We start from the raw sequence: 22367 nt of genomic DNA, 5'->3' as shown, positions 1-22367 counted from the left end.
CCCTAAATACATAGGTCTAATAAAGGTTTCCAACATGATGGGTAAGGAATCCAGCAAGAAGTTGCATTTAGAGTTCTCTGAGGAAATCTACCAAAAACGTGTTTCCGTCAAAGTAACCTGGACAAAGTTACAGTTATTTTTCATCTTTCTTTCCTAAAACTTGAAAATATTCTACTGAAGAATACCTTCCTCCCTGTTATTTTTTTCTGTCTTTCAAAAGCTCATATGAAAGTCAGGATTCCTTTATCCAAGTAAGATCCAATTTTATCCAATAGATGTTTTCATAATATGTAAATGTCACTTACTACTGGGTTGGAATTATATGGGGAAATGGCAGATACGTGGGAGATAAAGAAGGTAAGGGAATTAATATCTGAGCACCTACTATGTGCCAGGTGTGTACACATACTTTGAACATACGATTCTAGAGGCAAGAGTGTTATGAAAGGGCAGTGGTAGTTGGGAAGACAGCAGAAAACGGTTTGTTATTCTGTGAGAGAAACAAACGACAAGTTTAGACTCTGTACTAAGTTTAGACTCTTTATCTACTAAACAGCAGGTGTCTGGCTCCAAACATCTCTGGCTAATCGTGTACAACTAAGCCACTTCTTTTCCTAACTTGATGGAACCAAAATGAAATCCCAAGGACACAGTTACCAGGACAGATCTATTAACGCTACATATGCTGGAAATATGTAGAGATAGATATACAATATTACTAGTTTTAGTTTTGTGTGTGTTTCTAACCAAAGATATATCTTTGGAAGAAAACATGAATGTATACCAAGCACACCTTATTTGTACCAATTGAGATGTTGTTAATTACCAATTAAGTGATTTTAAACCCTTATTTAATTTTAAGAAGAGCAGCAGTATACATTACAATATGTGGGTACACTTTATTTTTAGATGGGTTAACATTCTGCTATACTTCATTCTTTTTGAGAAACTGAAAACAAAGGGAGACTGAGGGTGATCTGAAGGTGATTTGAGGGGAGTTTCCAACCAATATCTGAGTCTTGCAGTATCGCATTATGCAGCCCTTTCTTCCCATTATTTATTTATTTATTTATTTTTTGCAAATAATAAAGTCATTTTGACCCAAATCCAGAGTAAATAGCTTTTCACCAATTCCTAACTTAAGACAACTAAAATTTACAATCATGTGGCAGTATAAATTTTAAAATTACAGTTCGTACACCTTAACAATCAAGATAGTATAAAGTACAAAAAGTAAATTGCCCTTTAGCTGAATTATCTTTTTAAAATATTAGGCCTGCTAGTTAACCTACCAAAAAAAAAAAAATACAAGTTTCAGGTGTTCTTCAAATACCTTTTGTAGATGTCATCTGCTAGTAAACAACATGTGCAGGTTCATAAGATTTCTTTTTCCCCAGTCTGTTCATGACATTCAACAGAGCTCTTACATGGAAAAGTTAAAAACAAAACAAAACAACTTCTAGGGGATTTTTTTACTTTTGAATGGGTGTGTTATTTCCCTTTGTTTCAGATATGAGGCACAAACTTTTGAATTTAAGCTCTGTAAGGCATAGTAGAAACTTCCAATTTACAAATAAGGAATTCTCTGTGGGTTGGAACTGCTATGTCACGCAAAAAGGGAAAAATCATCTGTAAACTGGTACACTGCAATGTGTTAAGTGAGTCATGAAATGGCTGCTTGCCTTGGTATGCTGCAGAAAGGTTTCTGAGTTGTGTGTTTTTGTTTTTGAATAAGACATGCCCAAGTCACCGTAAAATTCGCCACAGGCCTCCATTACCTAGAGCATCAACAATAGGAGTCCAGTGGCTCACGCTTATAATGCTTGCAATCACAATATAATATAAAGCATGAGTAAACTTTGTTTTTATACAAAACTGAAAAGAATCCCTTCCCGCCCCCAGCCCCTTCAATAAAACCCCAAAGAAACAAAAGAGAAAATCCTTTAGCTTCGATTGACTAGTGTGGATACAAATAGGTTTCAACGCATCGCTGCAGCTAGGGTGATCAATTTTTTCCTTTCTCAAGAGAAGGGATCTTGTCATGCACCCTAGGATGAACAGTGAAGCTGCAAACCTCAATTCTGCATAGCAAATTCCATCTCAATTTCATAAAGACAAATATAACAATCTTTCCCTGTTTTGCTCAGCTTCTTTGAGCTCTGAAATCAGGTTTAATTGACTACATCTACTATAACTTTAATTAAATAGAATATCTTGATTCCCTAAAACTGTAACACTTATGATCTTGTGATGAGGTTTTCTCTATACACACTGCAGGCCTTCAAATGTTGTTGTTTACCCTTTTTTTTTTTTTTTTTTTTTTTTTTTTTTTTTTGGGTTTTTTTTTTTCCCCCCCCCGGGCTTTAAAATTTTTTTTTTTCCCTTTTTTTTTTTTTTTTGGGTTTTTTTTTTTCCCCCCCCCGGGCTTTAAAATTTTTTTTTTTCCCTTTTTTTTTTTTTTTTTTTTTGCTGCACCAAATTTAAGATTGCCCTTTCAGGCAAGCAGTGGTCTCTAGCTGTTAAAACATTTCCTTAATGGATCACAATAGCTTCTAAAACTGCCTTTCTAATAAAGGCCATCAGAGAGGTAATACTAAACTGTGCATTTGCCAAATAAGAATATGAATTGTATAAAAGCTCATATTCCAATCCTAGATCAAATGGCAAAAGTTCTACAAAGTTGGTTTCCATGTTTGTATAAAAGCTCCGACTGATTTTATGTATTTTGCTATGAAATTACCTTTGGGTCTTATAATCAGTATACCTCTACTTAGGAATGTGCAAATGATTTTATACAGCACGATGCTAGTACCGCTCTGTACGACAGTAAGGTTTTTTTTTCTTCTTTTCTAAATGGAAAAAAAAATCCCTAGTCAGAAATAAACTGACAAATTTACATTCTCCTCTCTTAAAAAAGTAAATAAAATAACATTATTCAAAATATGAATTAGCTATAAGACATACAATACAATTACATAGATACATATCAATACAGCACATTCAATCTGCCAAAAATTAATGATTTTACAAAGCCAGTACGAGACGCTGCAATATCAAGAGAGATGTATGTACAACGATTAGAGCATCTGTAATCGCACTATACCTGTAGGCAGTCTGCTAAATTAAATTACAGGTGCTTTCTGAGCAAGGGGGAAAAAAAAGTAACCTGTGTTGTTTGAGGTTGGGAGAGTAAAGAATGAGAACATTACTATTTAGTAATTTTGGTACTCAAATAAGGTGTTAATTTTCTCTCTCTCCCTGGTTGTTTCAAAAGAGTAATTTATATGGAAGTTTAGACTAATGCCAATTAGTATTGTAGTTAAAATGAGACCAGCATCATGGCCTAATTCTGACTTCCCAGCAACTTTAAAGCAATATAATTTATTTTCTTAAATCACATTTCAGCTCAAGCTGCTTGACAGAAGCTCATCGATACATTTATTTATTTTTTGCATTTGTTGAAAAATTGCACATATAGAATCCCAAACATCTCTCCTAGTAGGTTCAGTTACATAAATACATGTTCTATAGTACACTGAGAGGTTACTTTGGAGTTAAGTCCACAAATCTTCCTTAAGTTCAACCTAACCAGTCACCAGTTCAAGAAGATCCTGAAGATGGTAAACTAGTCATAACTTCAGATTTTGCATATTATGGGTGTCAGAATAATACTATCAACCAACGTTCTTGGCAGACTCACTTTGAACTTAAAGAAGAAAAACTAGCTTCAAAAAAAGAGACACAAGCAGATTTCATGTTAAACCACACAGGATGCTTTTCTACACTGCTGATTTGGACACTCAACGTGGGACATGGACTTCAATTAAACAATGTGATCTTACGGGCAAAGAAAGTAATAGACCGTGAGAATCAAATTTACAGTTACCAATTGTTTGGCAACTGGTATTTCAGGTTCATTCTCAGCCTGTCATTTTAGGCTTTACAGTCTTAACTCTCTTACATTTTAAGATAGTGGCTTCTATTTTTTAAGTTTTTCTTCTTAATTTTGTTTTACAAAAAGCCAGCTTTGGCAACACATTCCCATAATAAAAGTAATTTTTAAATTGTTGCCCAAACACTAAGGGGAAAAAGGAGGGAGAAAAAATTTGAACCAAAAAAAAACTAAGAACAACCTTAGACCAGGTTCTGGGTAGCAGCCATTGCAGTAATGTAGTGTCTGTTGGCATATTTTTTTTTTTTTGGCATCTGCAATTTAAAGAGAGAGTGGGGAAAACAATGAAAGAAAAAGGAAGAAGGGAGGAAGGACAACGGCACATGGCATTTCATCCTAAGAAAGGACTCTTTCTGTGTCTCTTTGCCCTTGACTTACTAACTTCTGTGTATTTCTCTGAGCAATCAAGGTGTGGCTGAAGGCAAAAATCCAAAAGAAATGACATTTAACCATTAGATGGGCATCCACTGTCCCAGCCCAAAGTGAGACAAGACGATATATATATTAAAGAAGAAACTATGTGTGTGTATCCAGAGCAATACATTTTAAACCACAGTATTAATACATATAATCCTTCAGCAAAAACTACAAACTGTTAAATTAAGCTGATGCATGATGGCTTAAATCGAATGACGTTGTCCTGACTGTATCATTCAAGAGAAAAACCTGACCAAGAATGGAACTAGGATAAAGACCGTCGTAACCTGGGGAAAATCAGGAGAGAGGTATGGATTAGGAAAAAGGGCAATCAGCTTTGTTTTGCTCAATAAAAAAGAAAGAGAGAGAGAGAGAAAAGGAGAAACAACTCATCTTTGTGAATGTATTACTGAGAATTTAAAATATATTGAGTCACAAGGTTTTGCCTAAAAAAAAAGAAGAGAGGAAATGTGCTGGGACTGTACTTCAGCATCCTCTGAATAGTTTAAATAAAATCATAATATTTACTACAAACTCTGTGGACACGCTCACACAGAGTCCAGGACGGCAATAAATTAGTATTATGCAAATTGTTTTCCACAGAAATACAGTCCCTCTTGTGTATCTTCGACAGCCCACCAGGGAAGGGCAGGGCGGGTGTGGAGGAGGCACAATTAGACCAGATTGTACTCCTTCAGGTTCAACTGCAGGATGGTGTCCTTGACGGCAGCAAAGACAAAGCGGATGTTCTCGGTGTCTGTGGCGCATGTGAAGTGGGAGTAGATAATTTTGTCACTGTCTGGGTTCAGGTCCACGAACATCTTTAGGATGAATTCTCGAGCTGCTTGGGCATCTCTCTGGGGTCCTGTTGGCCAAGTGAGGAGAGGGACAGTTTGTTAGCTGATCTGTTCATGTGTCCATCCATCATCAGTTCAATAAATATTTATCGTGTCATTGCCCACGAAGACTACAATCACTTTTCCCAACACTACTGTGTCATCTCTCTTGTCACTTTAACTGCCCATCCATCCATCCATCCAGCCATCCAAAAAATGTGGATAGGTGAAAACAGACATGACTTGAAGGCCAGGCTAAGAAATAAGTTTAGGCTGGCCTTTGCTCTGATTCCTTGAGTGACAGGGAGCCACTGCAGACTCCTCAGTGGGGGAGTGATAGGTCAGTTCTGTCCGCCTGTGTTAACTGTGCTGGTCTCAGCTATATACTAAGTGTGCATACAGACAGCTGCCCCAGGATCTCTTGTCAACCTGCCCACTAAAGACTCGACGTTATGGATCATTTTACATTTTCCAAACTGAAATCTCTCTCACAATAGAACACCTGTTCCTTAAGGTCAGATCCACCTGCCATGGTCCTCTGCAGTCTCACTTCTACAGACTTCTGGTATTTCTGAGCACAATACATTTACATAGTATTCAATTCACTATGTGTGATGATAAAAAAAAATTGAATAACATTTATTCAAATAAGTTACATTAGTGCTGGCCCGTGGCTCACTTGGGAGAGTGCGGTGCTGATAACACCAAGGCCACAGGTTCAGATCCTTATATAGGGATGGCCGGTTAGCTCACTTGGGAGAGTGCGGTGCTGATAACACCAAGGCCACAGGTTCAGATCCTTATATAGGGATGGCCGGTTAGCTCACTTGGGAGAGTGCGGTGCTGATAACACCAAGGCCACAGGTTCAGATCCTTATATAGGGATGGCCGGTTAGCTCACTTGGGAGAGTGCGGTGCTGATAACACCAAGGCCACAGGTTCAGATCCTTATATAGGGATGGCCGGTTAGCTCACTTGGGAGAGCGTGGTGCTGACAACACCAAGTTAAGAGTTAAGATCCCCTAACCGGTCATCTTTAAAAAACAAAACAAAACAAAACAAAACAAGTTACATTTATTCGGGGTCTCTTGTGTACCAAGCATTGTTAGATGCTTTGAAAAAGGATTGCAACATATTTATCAGCATAAATTAAACACTTTTGCCATGAATTCTTAGATAGGATACCGAAGCACAGGCAACAACAACAAAAAATAGATGAACTGGACATCATCAAAATTAAAAACTTTTGTGCATACAAGGACATTATCAAGGAAGTGAAAAAGACAACCTATGGAATGGGAGAAAATATTTGCAGTTGTGTATCTGATAACATTTTAGTGTCCAGAATATATAAAGAATTCCTACAACTGAACAACAAAAAGACAAAACTGATTTAAAAATGGGCAAAGGACTTGAACAGATATTTCTCCAAAGAAGATAATAGCCAGTGTCCAGTGAGCACATGAAAAGATGTTTGACATTGTTAATCTCTGATGGAAACGCAAATCAAAACCACAGTGAGAAGCCACTTCACATCTACTAGAATGGCTGTAATAAAAACAGTGGGAAATAACCAGTGTGGCAAGGATATGGAGAAATTTGAACCCTTGCTCACTGATGGTAGGAATGTACAACGGTGCAGCCGCTGTGGAAAACTGTTGGTTCCTCAAAAAGCTAAACACAGAATTACTATATGATCAGCAATTCTGTGCTTAGGTTTATATCCAAAGAAATTGAGAGCAGGGGCTCTAACAGATACCCGTACACTAATGTTTATAGCAGCATTATTCAAACAGCCAAAAGATGGAAATAACCCAGGTGTCCATCAACAGATGAATAGGCACACAGAACGTGGTATATACATACAATGGAAATAAACCTTGAACACATTACACTAAGTAAAATAAACCCAACATAAAAGAATATTGTGATTCTACTTATCTGAGGTACCTAGAATGGGCAAATTCATAAAGACAGAAAATAGATAAGAAGTTACCAGGGGCTAACGGAAGAGAGAAATGGGGCACTGTTGCTTCATTGGGGTGGTAAAACTATTTTGGAAATAGTGGTAATGGCTGCACAGTATTGTAAATGTAATTAATGCCACTGAATTGCACACTTAAAAACTGTTAAAGTGGCAAATTTTATGTTATATATATTTTACCACAAATTAGAAAATTAAGTGTAATATGCCCCAAATCACTGTATTGTACACTTTAAATGGGTGAATTATATGGTATGTGAACCATATCTCAATAAAGCTGTTTAAAAAACTTATTTAATAGATCCTGTTAAACATATTAATTTGAGACATATTATTATAAATTAAGAACAACATCAAAACACCATCACTTTCACGTACTGAGCTTATATTTGCCTTTGGGCCACTATGTATCTGCATTTCCTCCCATTTTTTCTAGTTAGTTCTATACCAAGCAAGAAGGAGGTCACGCTATCAACTCCTTCCTCCTCCACATCCTTTCCTCTGGGCAAGACCCTTCCCGGGATTCACAACTTAGGTTTTTCTATGCATATTCCTGTTGTCTACTGGTTGGGATAAAAAACACCTTTGAGAACTCCACTGAGGCCCTGACCACCATTTCTAATGAAATGCACCCTGAGTTTCACACAGCCAACTTTCCAAACTTTTCAAACCAACATTATTATAAACTGGGGATTACTCCTATTAGTTTATATCCAACATTGCCAGAAGTTGGGAGGAAGGAGCTATGAAGACAAATAGATTATTCTCATTTGTACAAATGACAAAAGTAATGCTTGAATTTTTGACTTAGGTACCCAAATTTGAAATTTTTGTCAATGACTAAGAAGGCTGGCATCATATTAAATAAAAAAGTGCCACAATTAAAAATAATATGTAATATATATGTAGATAATTACTTAATGACCTATCTTTTTCAATGTATTACTGTTTACTTTCCCATTCCAGAGCAATAACAGAAAATATTTAAAACCAGAAATTAATAGATTGTTAGAGCTGGTGAACCCTTTCACTTTCATAAAAGAACTCTGTATTTCTGGATTGTGAATGAGTTACTATGTGATTTTTATACTTAATACATATAGGAAAGAAGGGACTACACCCTTTTTAAAATTTTTTATTTACCCTGAAGAACATCAGAACTAGATTCAAGTTCACTAAAGTGCACTTGGAGCGTTTTGTATTTTTAAGCATAAATTATGTTATTTGAATAAACATCAATTACAAAGAAATCATTATAGCCATCATAGCAGAAACAGAATTCCACAGTCTCTATGAACAATTTTGCAATTCAAGTTCACATGGAAATGGTAATTTCCTTTCCTGAAGAGAAATACAGAAATGGCATTCATTATGATTAGGACCTTGTAAGTGCAGAAATGTGGAAGTGTGAAATTTATAACACTATAAACTTGCTTATTACAAAAACATCACTGCAGAGTGGACCTAGATTTTTTTCAGACTTAGCTCATCTTACAAGGGCTTTCAGTCTTGTGAAATGATGGCTGTGCTGACTTTGTGAATAACATAATCATAATTTTTTTTCTTCTTTTGTGGCCAGGTTTCCTATGTACATTATATACTGGACGAGGTTAACAGTAAAAAACATCTTCAGCTTTCAAAACATTCACAATGGGCACATATTGGAAAGAAAATGCTCTTAAGGATGGGGAACCTGGGGAAATTACTGGACAAAGGAGTTATGTAAAGAGATTAGGGAAATACTGTAGAGAAGAAAAAACAGTACCGCAAACACTCATCACAGAAAAAAGTCTTTTGTTGCGGAAAAATCAAGCACCGTGTGGTGTGGCCATCTGCTGCAGCTGCGGGTGGGCTGCGCTGCGTCTGTCCTGTGTCCTCCCTCCTGCAAGCATGCCATGGAAATGTGCCGGCCCACGAGACGGGTGGTGTACATGGTGCAGGGTACCGTCCCGTCATTCCCATCAGCTGCTTCTCACCAAGTTCTCAGACAAATTAGGAAGAGTCTCTCCTTGCGGGTGAGTGAGGCAAGCGTGTTTAGGCCTTTGCCGGACACTGCATGCCAGTCTTATTCAGGTAAGTCTCGTGTTTAAAGAACTAGCCCGTGTGGGAAAGCGACTTAACTACACACCAAGTCACTTCCTTCCACAGTTTCCTCAGAAACACTGAGGAATACAGTCTCAGGCGTTTATGACTTATTTCCAGGCTAGTGGCAAATCAAAAGGAGTAAAAGAGGAAACACTGTTCAGGCTAAGAACAGGAAAGCACAAGGGAAATGTACATGGAGAGAGGATGTGAACACGCTGCTAACAAGAAAGGGTACTATCTCTAACATCTGATAACAGCCCCAAACATTTACATTTTCAATTCATCAACCTCAAGGGTTTTATATGTATTTGAGAAGGGCACTTCTGCTTATTAAACATGTCACATTGCCCTTCCACAAGCTGGAACTGTGTCATACACACGTGGATGCAAAGATGACTAACCCTCCATTCCTGATGTTTGGATCTTCATAAAAAGCAATGAAGCCAAATTTAAGCTTAGCTTTTTAAGTTACTACCTGTCTAAGGGAGTTTTTAGAAGTACACAAACACTGGTAAACTGATATCCATCCTGGATGTATGCTGATAATGTAATTTTAAGAACAGTCTATGCCCTTGCTGTTGCACCTCTGCAACAGGTACTTCCGAGTCTGTGCTCTTCTCTGTGCCAGTTACTGTGCTATGTGATCTACGTATGACTCCATTCGATTCTTTTTTTACTCAGGAAGAAACTGAGTAGTTAAACTCGTGCAAGGCAACACAGCCAGTGAGTGGCAGAGCTGGAACTTTGAGACTCTTTACTACTATCTGTAAAGGCCAGAGAGTCAATATTTCAGCCTTTGCAGACCACTCTCTGTCACAACTACCCGATTGTGCAGCTGTAGTGTGCAAGCAGCCATAGTGCGTAAATGAACAGGTATGGCTGTGTCTCAATAAAACTTTATTTATAAAAACAGGTGGCAGGCCATAGTTTGCCCCTTCTAACTAGGCTCAAGTTTGTTTGGGGTGGGGGGAGATATGTTTATCCTGCCACATAAGCTCTTATAGGGCAGTACCTGTGACTCTTTCACTTGCTTTAGCGTGGCTGAATGTAGATACACTTTATTATCAATCCATCAACAAGTGTTTCTCAGAATAGGTTGGGTGTTCAGTTGTTAAGAATTTCACGGTCTAGTTGGGGAAGACAAGATCTATTTCTAAAAATGAAGTCTATTATGAAAAGCCATACAAGTACTGAAGTGGGTGCAATAGGTTCTAAGTGCTGCATGAAAAGCTTAAAGGGTGGATACTGTCACTAAGGATGCTGGGACTTCATTGGACCATGAAATCCCAAAAGTAAATACTTCCTGAATATTCACCATGTGTCAGGCATCATGCTGAATGTCACATATATGTTAGCTATTATAGTCTAACAAAGCAATCCCATGAGTTTGGTCGTAAGGCCCAGAGGAATCAACTGACTTGATCATGATCTACAAATAGGAAGAGTCAGAACTGGGACTTGAGCCTAGATAGACTCACTTCAGAGATGGACTCTTGACCAGAAAACTGTGTTCTCTCCCCAAAGAGAGGCAGAGGTGGACTGTAACCAAATAAAAGGGAGAAAAAGAAGGAACTATACTGGTTGATACACAATTGGTCAAAACTACTGTATTGTTCCTTCCTCTGATCTGGCTATTTCAAAAGAGATGAGAAGCTTTCGTTTTCTATGACTTTTAGCACTGTTAAGGAATGAATGTTTTGTGTCACTTACAAGACCGGGAAAGCAATAATTCACACTTCATCAATTAACACATGCAGGCTCGCAGGCAAGGCAGAGTGGCACCCTGCAGTATGCCAGCTCTTGCTTTGGTGCTAGAGGCTGACCCTGTCCCCAGCAGCTGGGCTGTCTGAAGGGGGCTGACTTACCATCATATTCTGGGAAGTAGTCAACTAGATGGGAATACATAATTTTCTCCTCTAGAAGGTCTTTCTTGTTTAAGAACAGGATAACTGAGGAGTTCTGGAACCAGGGATATGTGATAATTGTTCTAAAGAGTGCTTTGCTTTCTTCCATTCGGTTCTGGAAAAAAAAAACAAAAGAAAAAATCAGAAAAACAAGGAGTGAATTACGCGATTACTCAATCTGTGAACTGTGTTTATTTTGTAAGTCCATCTCATCTTCTGTATGCATCCAATTTTTATAGTCTTGGGTTAGGTTTGGAAGGATTTGTATCCAAATGATTCATGACACTTGCTGGCTGTTTTCATTATGCAAACTCTCAGGTTGACAAGCAAAAGAGAATAATAATAAATATCTGGTGAAATAACTCTTAAGGTTGAAAGAAAAAATAATCAAAGCCTAGAGAATCATGTATCTGGCACATGGTCATAAATTTCCAACAGAAATGATTTATTCGTGACCAAATACTTAAGATCTGAATAAATACCAGGCTTCATTTTACATATCCTAAATTATATTTATTTGGAGCCTCACAATGAACTCTATCTTAAACAATCAAAACAATGTTACTTAATTCTTTGCCCAAAGCTCATCTATATTTCTAGAATTATTACTACTTTATGTATATATAAAACTCTTGATAAGCAAACACATGGAAAAATAACTCAAGATCATACATTTCCCATTCATCAATGCACACTTCACTGGAATTTCCATACAGAATTGTGGAGATATACATAGTAATTACCTGGAGCTACGAATGTAATGTTTCTTACCTTCGGCATGTGTCACTAAGTGTTCTCACCTGTACACTTTCAAGCCTACCTTGCTAACAGAAACCCTAAACAGATTCTCAAAGAAAAGAGCCTGCTCTTAGACATGAAGAAGCTAATAGAGGCTGCTCCCGAGACACATCGCTCCTCTTGGAAAATGAACTCACCAGGCACAAGTCAGTGAGCCTCTCCAGTTGGTCCTCCCACAGACACGTGTGCCTCTCTAAATCTTCCCACCCTTGGGTCACAGATAAAGGCAGCAGATTTGGGAATTCTCCTTTCCCTGAAGGTATCCAGGCCATGGTATATGGATGCGTTTCATCCTGGACACAGCAATGAGATGACCCTTTCCAACCTTCTTATGTAGTTCTACGTGTTATGACTGAGTTTTGGGCAATGGAAAGTCTGCCTGGAATGAAGCTACCTTCCCTGCTAAGGGGGTGGCTCGCTGGTTTAACGCAGAGCATCCTAGTCCCTGGCCAAGTGGGTTGGTTCAGAGATGGGCTCTGATCCCAGCCCAAGTTGCTCAGAGATTCCCTTCACTGGTTTATGGTAATCAGTTTAGCCAAGCACCTCAACTGGGCCAATTAACCCCAGGAACTTTTGCAGGGAACTCTGGAACAGAGAGCCTTGCATTCATGAAGAATGTGGAAGAGGAATCATGTAGCCTCAGGATCTTCTAGTAGCTATCTTGAAAAAAAGTGAAAAAGAAATTAGGACCTGCTCACCTGATTTTAACTGCCTGCTCAAACCATGCCTGAATTTGGTCATGCCTTTGGATTTTTCAGTAACATTTAATTATATAAAATACTGGGCTGATACAGTGAAAGATTCATTGCATACATTCCTCTTTTATATAAATGACATACACAGCCTTTAAAAGTATCTTTACTATCTACATGCCTTTTACTGCTTATCATAGCCAGTGCTAAAATTTTAAGCCTTGGAAATAATGCTCACTGAGAAATGATATCTCGCAGTTTGAAATTTTACAGGCTGAAAATTTCAGGACTGAAGAAAAACAAAGGCCCTAATAAGTACGAAGAAATTTTTTAAAAATTTGAAGAAACCTAATTAGATAGTGATAGAAATATTTTTTCTCCTTACTTATAGCTGAAGAAATTCTAGCAAGTCATACTAAGGTCTTCAAAGAAGCCCTGCCTAAAGGGTGGGTATGTGAACCTTGACACCAACTGGTGAGTCTTTAGACTTATCATTATACTTAGCATTCTCCAGAAGGTGTGTGACAGCCCCCAAGGGAAGAGGCCCTATGTGGGCCTTTTTGGTTGGAGTCCTTGAAGGGGAAGTGGCTAGACCCTGGGCAGAAACAGTGGTCCTGACTTTGCATTAACATAGAAGAAAGCGCCTCAGATCTCTCTGATTAAGAGTTCCAAGACTGGACTGGAGCCCCCAGGTTCCAGGTGGAATCTGCTGGGAGCCTGCAGGGCAGCGGCCAGGAGTGTAGCTGAGCCCAGCACTGTGCTCCAAAGATGACTTGCCTTGGGGGCCGTCCCTCTGGGCCCAGTGCTGCTGCACTGAGGGCCACTCCGAGCAGAGCCTGCTGAACTGACCTGGTCCCACTGAAGCTTCGCCTGTGTGTACAGGTTGGGGCTGCTCTAGGATATTTTCCATTCATGATGAGCCCCGTGGACTGCAGCTTGAGCTTCGAGTACAGGGTAAAGCCAGAGAGCAAGAGTGGGCAGCTGATGGGCAGATCAGCATTCCTGTCCTTCACCCAGACCTACCCAACTGAATCTCTAAGGGTGGGCTCAGGAATCTGCGTTTTAACAAGCCCCCATGTGATTCTGATGCACACTCAATTCTGAAGCACTGTGCTGAAGATGGGCTTCTCCAATGTCAATGTCATTAGGAATCACCTGGGATCTTGTGAAAACATGGATTCTGCATTAGCATGGGGTGGGGTGGAGGGTTTGCCTTTCTACCAAGCTCCTAGGTGAGGCTGGTGCTGCTGACCGACTCACAGACCACAGATGAGTTGGAATGTGTAGAAAGCTGCCGAGCCAGGGATGACGAGGAGGAAGGCGACACTCTCCCTACCCCACTTGCGTGAGAGCAGGTACAAGTCCACAAGTACCACCCGGCATCAGATACTTGCAATGCAAATTGCCAACTAACATGAGTTCAGAGTCTTAACATTATGCTGCATGACTTGTTTTTCATTCTGTAGTGAAAATTCCTTATGCCTTTTTTCCCTCCTCATGGGAGAATAATTACAAACCAATAGGTTGTTTGTCAAAGGCCCGGACTAAATCCTAGATGGACTAATGAAATTTTCACGACAACTTACAAAATACTGTAACGTGCACAGTGTGAGGCATGATCCACTTTGCTCAGTAAAGATGGAAATCAGTGAGGGAATGGCAAGTCTCAGGAGGCTTTGTGGCACTTCGTTTTTAGTGATTTGCCCAGGCATAAGGTTTTTTTTTTTTTTTCCTTTTTGTCTTTTTTCGTGTCCGGCAATGGATCGCAACCCTCAGTGTCGCGCCCGTACCGGACCAGGACTGGCAACGGGATTGCAACCCTCGGTGCTGCGCCCGCACCTCGCTCAGCCAGTGAGCGGGAACCGGTCTGTATGTGGGATCCGAACCCTCGGCGGGAGCACCACCGCGCTCCCAAGCGGCGCACTGTAGCAGTGCGCCACCGGGCCGGCCCCAGGCATGAGGTTTTAATGAGGAAAACAAAAAAGCAGCGCATGAGACGCGTGTGTTGGACAATAAAGAACAAAGAGGTCTGGTCTGGTCTGCTCTGAAGGTAGGTTTAAAGGAGTGCAGGGGTGGTGCTGTGCACACCTTCCTTTCCCTGGGGTTTTAACTAGTTGGCAAATATACACAGAGGATACTAGTAAAGGTTTACTATCCCAAACACAGGGCTCCTTATTAACCAGGTGGGCCTGGCCGGCACATGAAGCCCAAGGGGGCTTCCAACTCCTGGTTATCCCACCCACTGCTTCTCCCCGCCTGAAAGTAACTGTCCCTCCCAATTAAGGTGGCCCCGATGCGGTTAAAAAGCTGGAATAGGGACAGCAGAGATGGGGTGAGCCTGCCAGAAATAGGTCCTGCCTGGTCTCTACCTGCCACAGAGAGAGAAGGGAAGACCAAAGAGGCCACAGAGCTTGATGATGGGCTGTCAGTGACCACAATGGCTGGGTTGGTCTCTATGCAGTCACCTGCCTCAGGTATGAGTGGCCACAGAAGTATCAGACTCACCCAGACCATGCTGACAGGTAAGTCACTCTTCCCACGAGTGGAACCAGCCAAAGGGTACAGTACTAAGCTGGGAAGTGCTCATCCTGATCCCCTGCCTGGGGGAAGGACAGGCTCCCTTGCTCCCTGCTTTGTAACTGCAGCAAGCTGGTGTGACCTGAGTGTCCTCCTTCGGCAGCCATTGGAGAAAGCCCCGTTCAAGCCATCAGCGAGGGGTCTTACACCTCTAATCTTTAACAAATCAATTCTCAAGAGCTCTAATGTCTAGAAAACATGGCTTTTCACTGCGCTCCACTGCTACCGCATGACTGATGAAGGCTGACTACAGGGTGAAGCCCCGAGCTCCAGCCTGGCATTCATGGCTGGCCCCCCTCTTCAATCTGAGCCCCTATACAAATGCTCTCTTCTCTCGATAAGCGGACTCAGTGTCACCACTGGCACATAAGCATGACAGCACTTCCCTGATCTGTGGCCTGTGCTAATCCTGTGCACTAATCCTCCAAGACCCAGGTCAGCCCGACTTCCCCAAGCAATCCTTCCCAGGGCCCCCTTAGGCTCACTCCTTCCTCCCATCCCCAGCACGCGGTCCTCTTGCTAGCATGCCACCACTCAGGAGACACATGTGAAGGATGTGCTAGATGCTGGGCATGAGTGTGTTGCTGAAAGATGGAAGAAGCCAGGCACGCTGGTGCATAATGACAGGTTGGGGCGTGGTGGGCCTGAAGTTTGGTAACCACAGGCAGCTGGGGTCACACAGGCAGGAAGGCTTAGCAACAAAGGTAGTTTTGAGTTGAATCTTCATCTGTGAATGAAAGATTATAAGGAGGCAAGGAGAGCAAAGCAAAGCAAAGGAGAATTTAGACCCATGGTCTTTAGAAGGGATCTGTGAAAATTCTGAATAAAATGGTTCACCAGCCACTGATCTCTGTAACTTGTGCATCAAATAAGAACAATTCTCTGTGTGGAGAATGCGAAACATTTCCTCACTGGCATCTGACAGGGGCAGGGATGGCACAAACACGCTAAGTTCCATGAAGAACACGTGTGCTCCAGCCTCTTTCATTTCTAAAATAAGCTGCTGGGTCGGCAATGCCTGTGTGTTTCCAGGGAAGCCCCTTTGGATACCTCAAGTGTGGCACACCGAGCAGCAGTTATCTGCCTGCAGGTGAGATGTGTTGTCTTGCTCTGGCTCATATATAAACATCCCTCTGATTATGGATCCAGTGGACGTGGCCCAAGACCCCAATTGGAAGCTGGCCTTCCGCAGGCTATGGTCTGACACAAATCTTGGCATAAAAAATTACCAAGGCCCCAGTGGGACAATATTTCATCTCTCTACACTTTGCAGCTCTGCTGCCACCGAGAGCAGAAGTTTGCTCAGGAGGCTGCTTTCCTCAGCCCTCTCTGCCAAGTTGTACTTCCCTGTCAAAAGCTAGCATTAAACCAGAGATCTGAATATCCATTTTAATAACTTTTGCAACTCTTCATTATTTTGCCCATAAGTACACATTCTTTGCACAAAACTCACTTGTTTTCTTAGCAAAGAATACATTTAGACCGAGACCCTTAATTCTTTTACCTGATATGAGTCATCCAACCTGTCTGCTTCTCCCTGGTGATATTTTTTTCTCCATTAACACCTTGATAAACTACACTGAGTTAGATTCTCCATAAGATCTAGAACAGAGCCCTTAAATGCAAAACTAAACACTTAAGAAATAAGCATGCGGAATGTGGAATCGCCTTGTCACTGAAGCCTGACCATTATCTATTAATTGTTTTCAGCTGTCACCTGAGATAGGACAGACTGAAGAAACTGAGATGAAGCTTTCCAGGGTTCAGAGACGTCCTGTAGTATCAAAGACACACAGAAGGTCTGAGTGATCCACAAACTCACTAATCAGTGCCAGAAGCCAGTCAGGTGGTTGTGAGTCTGTGTTCCCCAAACTTTCCTCTAAAAGAGAAGGCCAGAGACATATACTCTACTTAAATGAGTGAGCCAGACACACAGACACGGTATGAATACATGAGCATGTCTGTGAAGTACATTGAGTTTACAATGCCTTACAATATTTTTTAACCGAAATCTTGAGAGTTACAGATTAAGACAACATCTGCCAGCCATACTCACTCTCAGTTTTAATGCCTCGTAGCTGGCAGGGCTTCTCTCCATACACTGCACATGACAAAAAATGCCTACACTGGACACCATTTCCATGAGCCCATTTCTGCTTATGAAACTGACACAAAAAGGAGATTGTCAGACTACAAGGATTCAAATGAGACCACATTTTAAACACCACTCTGCACTTTTAATTGCTATGACAAGCTTCACTATTTCTTTTCAGATGTAACTCACTAAAGAACATCTTATAAATTATTTTATTAAAGGTCATTATTATTTTAAAAGAGCACGACTAGTTGACCGACTTTCTACATAATGACCTGTGATAATGTAAAATACAAATCAAAATCATTATCATTTGTAGCTTATCACACACTGAATAATTTGAAAAATTCAAGTCCCTAACAAAGACATAGGAATATATTCTCTCAGGTATTTACTTCATTTACCTATGTCTACTGGGTAAGTAAATGCAACAACTCAAAAGACAACTCCAAAGCCTTATGGAAAAAAATTTGCAAGCCTGGTCTTCTGCATATTTCTTTCCTCCCTCATTTACTTAGAAAAAAGCTGGCCATGTTTGACTTTATATCTCCAGCAGGATCTCATTGTTATGTGTCCTATCTGATGTCAATAGTATGAAATTCAAAACACATTCTGTGCCAAACTCCTGTTGGTGGGGTGGTAGGTAGGGGGAAGGAAGAGGAAAAAAGCCCAAGAATTCACATGAACTTGCTGTCTGAAAATGCGCTGCAGAAGATCTGGCAAAGAGAGTATGCAGATGTGGCAGCGTGGCCCAGTGGTGAAGGGCCAGGGCTGTGAGCTGAGGACCTTGATTTGAAATATGGCTCTGTCTCAAATACTCTGTGTGACCATGGGCAAGTGGCTGAACCTCTCTGAGCCTCGGTTTCCTCACATCTCCCAGGGTTTGTGAGGACAAACAGACAACACATGCAGAGAGACTAGCACTGGCCTGAGCACACAGCAGACCCACTATACCCGATGGCACAATTGCTATGCAAGAGCCTCTTGGAGAGCTGGTTTGTTCACCTCAAATCTCTGTGGCCAATGAAATCTTTCCATTCCCTGGTATTGCACACAGTTAATTCATCCATGACATGAAATCCAGACACATGTGATTTATAAGAAACTGGAAAATCATCCAGGTTTCTGCCTATTTCCCTCACATAGAGAGTGTTTCTTCCTAGGATTCTCCACATGGTGAAGGGGAGTATCTTCAACATCTCTAAAAATGCTCAGTACTATCAGCACCAGAGCAAATCAAGGAAATAACAGACACAATATATAAATGAAGCAGATAGAGTGACAAATAATTAAAGACAGGTTCCTACTTCTGCCATCCAAATCAGACAATGGGAATGGAAATGATAAGGATGCCACACTCAGCTGGACAGACATTATTTCCTTGATAATTTTCTTAGTCTTTGCAAATCTTTGCAAGCAATTATTTGAGATCAAATTTGGCATACTCTCTAGGCTTGAAGAAGGTTTTAATATTGCAGTTTCTGCATATGCATCAATGTAATCTACCTGCATAGGATGTTCAGTGAAGAAAAGAAAATAGAACAGATTTGCCTATTACCTCCAGGTCCACGGTAACTAGGCAGTGAGATGAGGTGACAGGTGAGGCCCTTGTAAAGGGAACTGGTGCAAACCAGACTGTGCTGTAGGAGAGAAGCAGAGGAGGGAAAGAGGACAGAGTGAGAGGCTGGAGGAAGGGTCAAGGGGAGACAAGGAGAGCAGAGAGCCAGAGTGTGAGTGACAGGCAACTGGACATGTCACCCTCTCTGCTGTGGAGGCTGGCAGTCCTAGAACTAGAGACAGGACTCCTGCAGAAGACAGAATTAGTATAGTCTAGTATTTTAGTTCAGTCAACTGACAACAGCCTCCATTCAAAGTCTATTTCACAGAACACTGATCTTTCTACTCAGAACTACCTTACATGCCATATCCTACTTATTTCATGCTTTCACACCAGTGGTCCAAAGTCTAGCCTTACCTTACATACAAGATTCCTTCTCTTTTCTCGTAACACTCCTTATTTATTGAGCTGGGATTCAGATGTTTAATGCCTTGTATATTCACAACACTGCCCCCCGTACTCCCCATACACTTCCGCACTCCATCCACACCCGTTATTCTGTGTCACCATCTCAGGGTAGTTCTGCCTCCTTGCTCTCTGATGTGATGTCTGACAGCCAAAGCAACTGCCCCCACTGCCTTCTGAAATTGCTCCATCACTCTGCAAACTTAATTCTGTGTGCAACCACTGTCACTGGACTCTACTCCCTCCACTGAGTATCTGAGAGCCCAGTGATTTCCCTTGGCTGGTACATGGGGCATTTCTTCCAGCCCTGAATCTCACGATGACCAAGTGCTTCCCATTTTTCAAGCCTAAGTTGGTGGCTGTAATTTGTTTCCAGAGCTACTGAAAAAGACTGCAAAAGTATTTGTTTGGAGCTACTGGAAAAGACTACATTTTTGCATAATTAAGATACTGATTTACCTTCAGAGTTTAGTCAGAACACTAACTTATTCAGCATTCCTACCTATCATAAACTCCTTGGGTCCCATTCATATAAAATAATATTTCAACAACAATCAACCAAGTAGCTTTGGGATGCTGCACTGAGCCCATCATCAAAAGAACCAAGGAAACTAGCCAGACCTAGATTAGGTGGCTACTTGCATGGGTAGACTCTTAATTTGGGATTCCCACAGACCATCAGCACTGTGTCAGGAGTCCAAAGGCGCTGCCTGGCTGGACAAGCATCTGTTCTCATTGTATCCTGGGTCATTTTCTAAGGTCTACCTAGCATCCCTCTGCTAGATTTCAACAGAACCAGACATGTACTTAAAACAGGTAACAAAGAGGAAAATACAGATTATTCCTGAAGACACCAGTGATTCTTCTTTCCCTTGAGCCCCACTGGTAAGGCTTATTGAGCATTTAACACTGGCTCCTGGGCATTAAGTCAGGGCCAAAAGACTTCCTCTGTAACCTGCCTGTTTGGAATTATGAAGAACAGTAAACAGAGGACATGGTGGTATGGTCATTTTAAACCAGATGTAAATACACTGTAGTCAGTTTTAATTCAACTTGAAACATGTAGAGTGTATTTGCATGTATACATGGTTGTGTGCAAACTCTTCCTTAAAAGAATACCAATTCGATGGCACCCTATTTCCCAAGAACCTGAGTTTCTAAAATTCTGATCCAACCTGAATGTTAACAGCAGCAACAAAAGGAATTCAACAGTAGAGAATAAATTCTAACTGGCTTTCTCCAAGCTAAACTTGTATTCATTGCTATATTAAAAAAATATTTAAAATAAAGTTCAATAATTTTTCCCATTATAAAATTACTATATGGCCATGATAGAAAAATTTAAAAATAAGAGGAGGAAGGAAAAAACTCCCATAGTGGAACTGCCCACGTAAAACAATTGTTTTTTGGTAATTTTTATTTGCTTCCAGTCTTTGAACTATGCATAGTTGTGGGGGTTATATCATTGCTGTCTAAAAAACTTACTGAGATAACAGAAAATCACTTTTGCACCAGTGTTGTCCAATTCAGAAGCCACTAGCTACATGTGACTACTAAGCACTTAAAACGTAGCTAATGCAATTAAAGAAATCATTTAAAAAATTTATTTAATTTCAACTAACTAAAACTAAAATTTAAATAGCCACATGGGGCCTACAGCTACTATATTAGCGCAGATTTAAAGGATTGTGACTCTTGTATATAAACTTTTATATCCTCATATTTTGCTCTCAACATTATATCCTAAGCATTTTTCTGTTTTAAAATTCATAAATACTTAAATTCATTTGTGAAGTCACAGTGAGCTTGCCTGTACTACTGTTACAAGGTAGTTAGTTTGGGGTGCACTATTATAAACAGCACTATAATTTACAACTTTATGTATAAATATTTTGATAGTTAAAATTCTCTATATAACAGCATATTGAAGCATATTTAAAATTTTAAGGCTATTGATTACAGACTATTAAATAGCTTTCTATGAGGGGTGAACTCATTTATATGCCCTGTAGTGATGTGGAACTAGTTTTGTACTGCTCCCTCTCAAGTGGGAGCTCTACCCTTTCTTTTTTTTTTTTTTCCTTTTTGTCCTTTTCCGTGTCCAGCAACGGATCGCAACCCTCAGTGTCGCGCCCGTACCGGACCAGGACCGGCAACGGGATCGCAACCCTCGGTGCTGCGCCCGCACCTCTCTCAGCCAGTGAGCGGGAACCGGTCTGTATGTGGGATCCGAACCCTCGGCGGGAGCCCCGCCGCGCTCCCAAGCGGCGCACTGTAGCAGTGCGCCACCGGGCCGGCCCCTAGGGAGCTCTACCCTTTCAAAATCTTTTTCCTATCAAATTACATGTGGCATGAAAATGACACATCAAATGACACATAAGGTGAAAAAAATGATAGCTCACTGTCTTGGTTTAAATTTCTTTGAATAGAGTGAAGTTGAGCAATTTCCAGTAGATTTACTAACCTGCAGTATTTTCTTTTTTTTGTGAACCATCTGCTCATGCCTTTGTCCATGAAAATTGTCTGCACATGTTTTTTGCTCTTAATGTTTTGTTATGAATTTGTACATGCTCTTTATATACCTAAGTCATTAGCCATTATTTAATTTTTCTTACTCACTTACTTTGAATTTTGGGTGCTTCAAAGAAGTTACCTGGAAAATGTTTGAAGTAAGATTAAAATAGCTATGACAATTCTAAGGTAGGTCTTTCCTAACTTAGAAAATAGTTCTACTTTATTACAAAAATCATATTTTCAGTTTCCAAATGGGTCTTTTCCTTAAAGCCAGCTTGATGAATGTAAGCCTCAGCCAAACAAGCTGCCAGCCAGGAGCAAAGTGCACCTAACGTCAGCCTCCTCTGCTGCCCGTGTCCACTTTCTGATTTTACAGCTGAGGAACAGTGACTTGGCCAAATTGCTGGAGGCTTTGGATAAAGAGAAATAGAAACAGGCTGTGGGGATATATAGGCAGGTAAAGGATCAAAAAAAAAAAAAAAAAAAAAAG

At 40.5% G+C, this 22367-nt stretch overlaps 1 protein-coding gene across 1 annotated transcript in view; it reads right to left on the bottom strand.

Annotated features, from left to right (window-relative positions):
• Positions 1–834: 834 nt before the first annotated feature.
• The window catches only part of GNAQ (guanine nucleotide binding protein (G protein), q polypeptide), a 260107-nt gene continuing 238574 nt past the window's right edge, over positions 835–22367 (bottom strand). The window contains exons 6-8 of the mRNA XM_008568501.1: positions 11140–11293; positions 3437–5234; positions 835–1075 (exon numbers count right to left, since the gene is read on the bottom strand). Of these exons, the coding sequence (XP_008566723.1) occupies positions 5044–5234; positions 11140–11293 (345 nt within the window). The 3' untranslated portion in view covers positions 835–1075; positions 3437–5043. The remainder of the gene's footprint in view (positions 1076–3436; positions 5235–11139; positions 11294–22367) is intronic.

The sequence above is a fragment of the Galeopterus variegatus genome, unplaced genomic scaffold (assembly GCF_000696425.1).
Source record: "Galeopterus variegatus unplaced genomic scaffold, G_variegatus-3.0.2 Scaffold417, whole genome shotgun sequence".
Taxonomy (NCBI): Eukaryota; Metazoa; Chordata; class Mammalia; order Dermoptera; family Cynocephalidae; genus Galeopterus; species Galeopterus variegatus.
The sequence above is the reverse complement of the archived record's forward strand: the minus strand, read 5'-3'. Positions and strand labels throughout refer to the sequence as shown.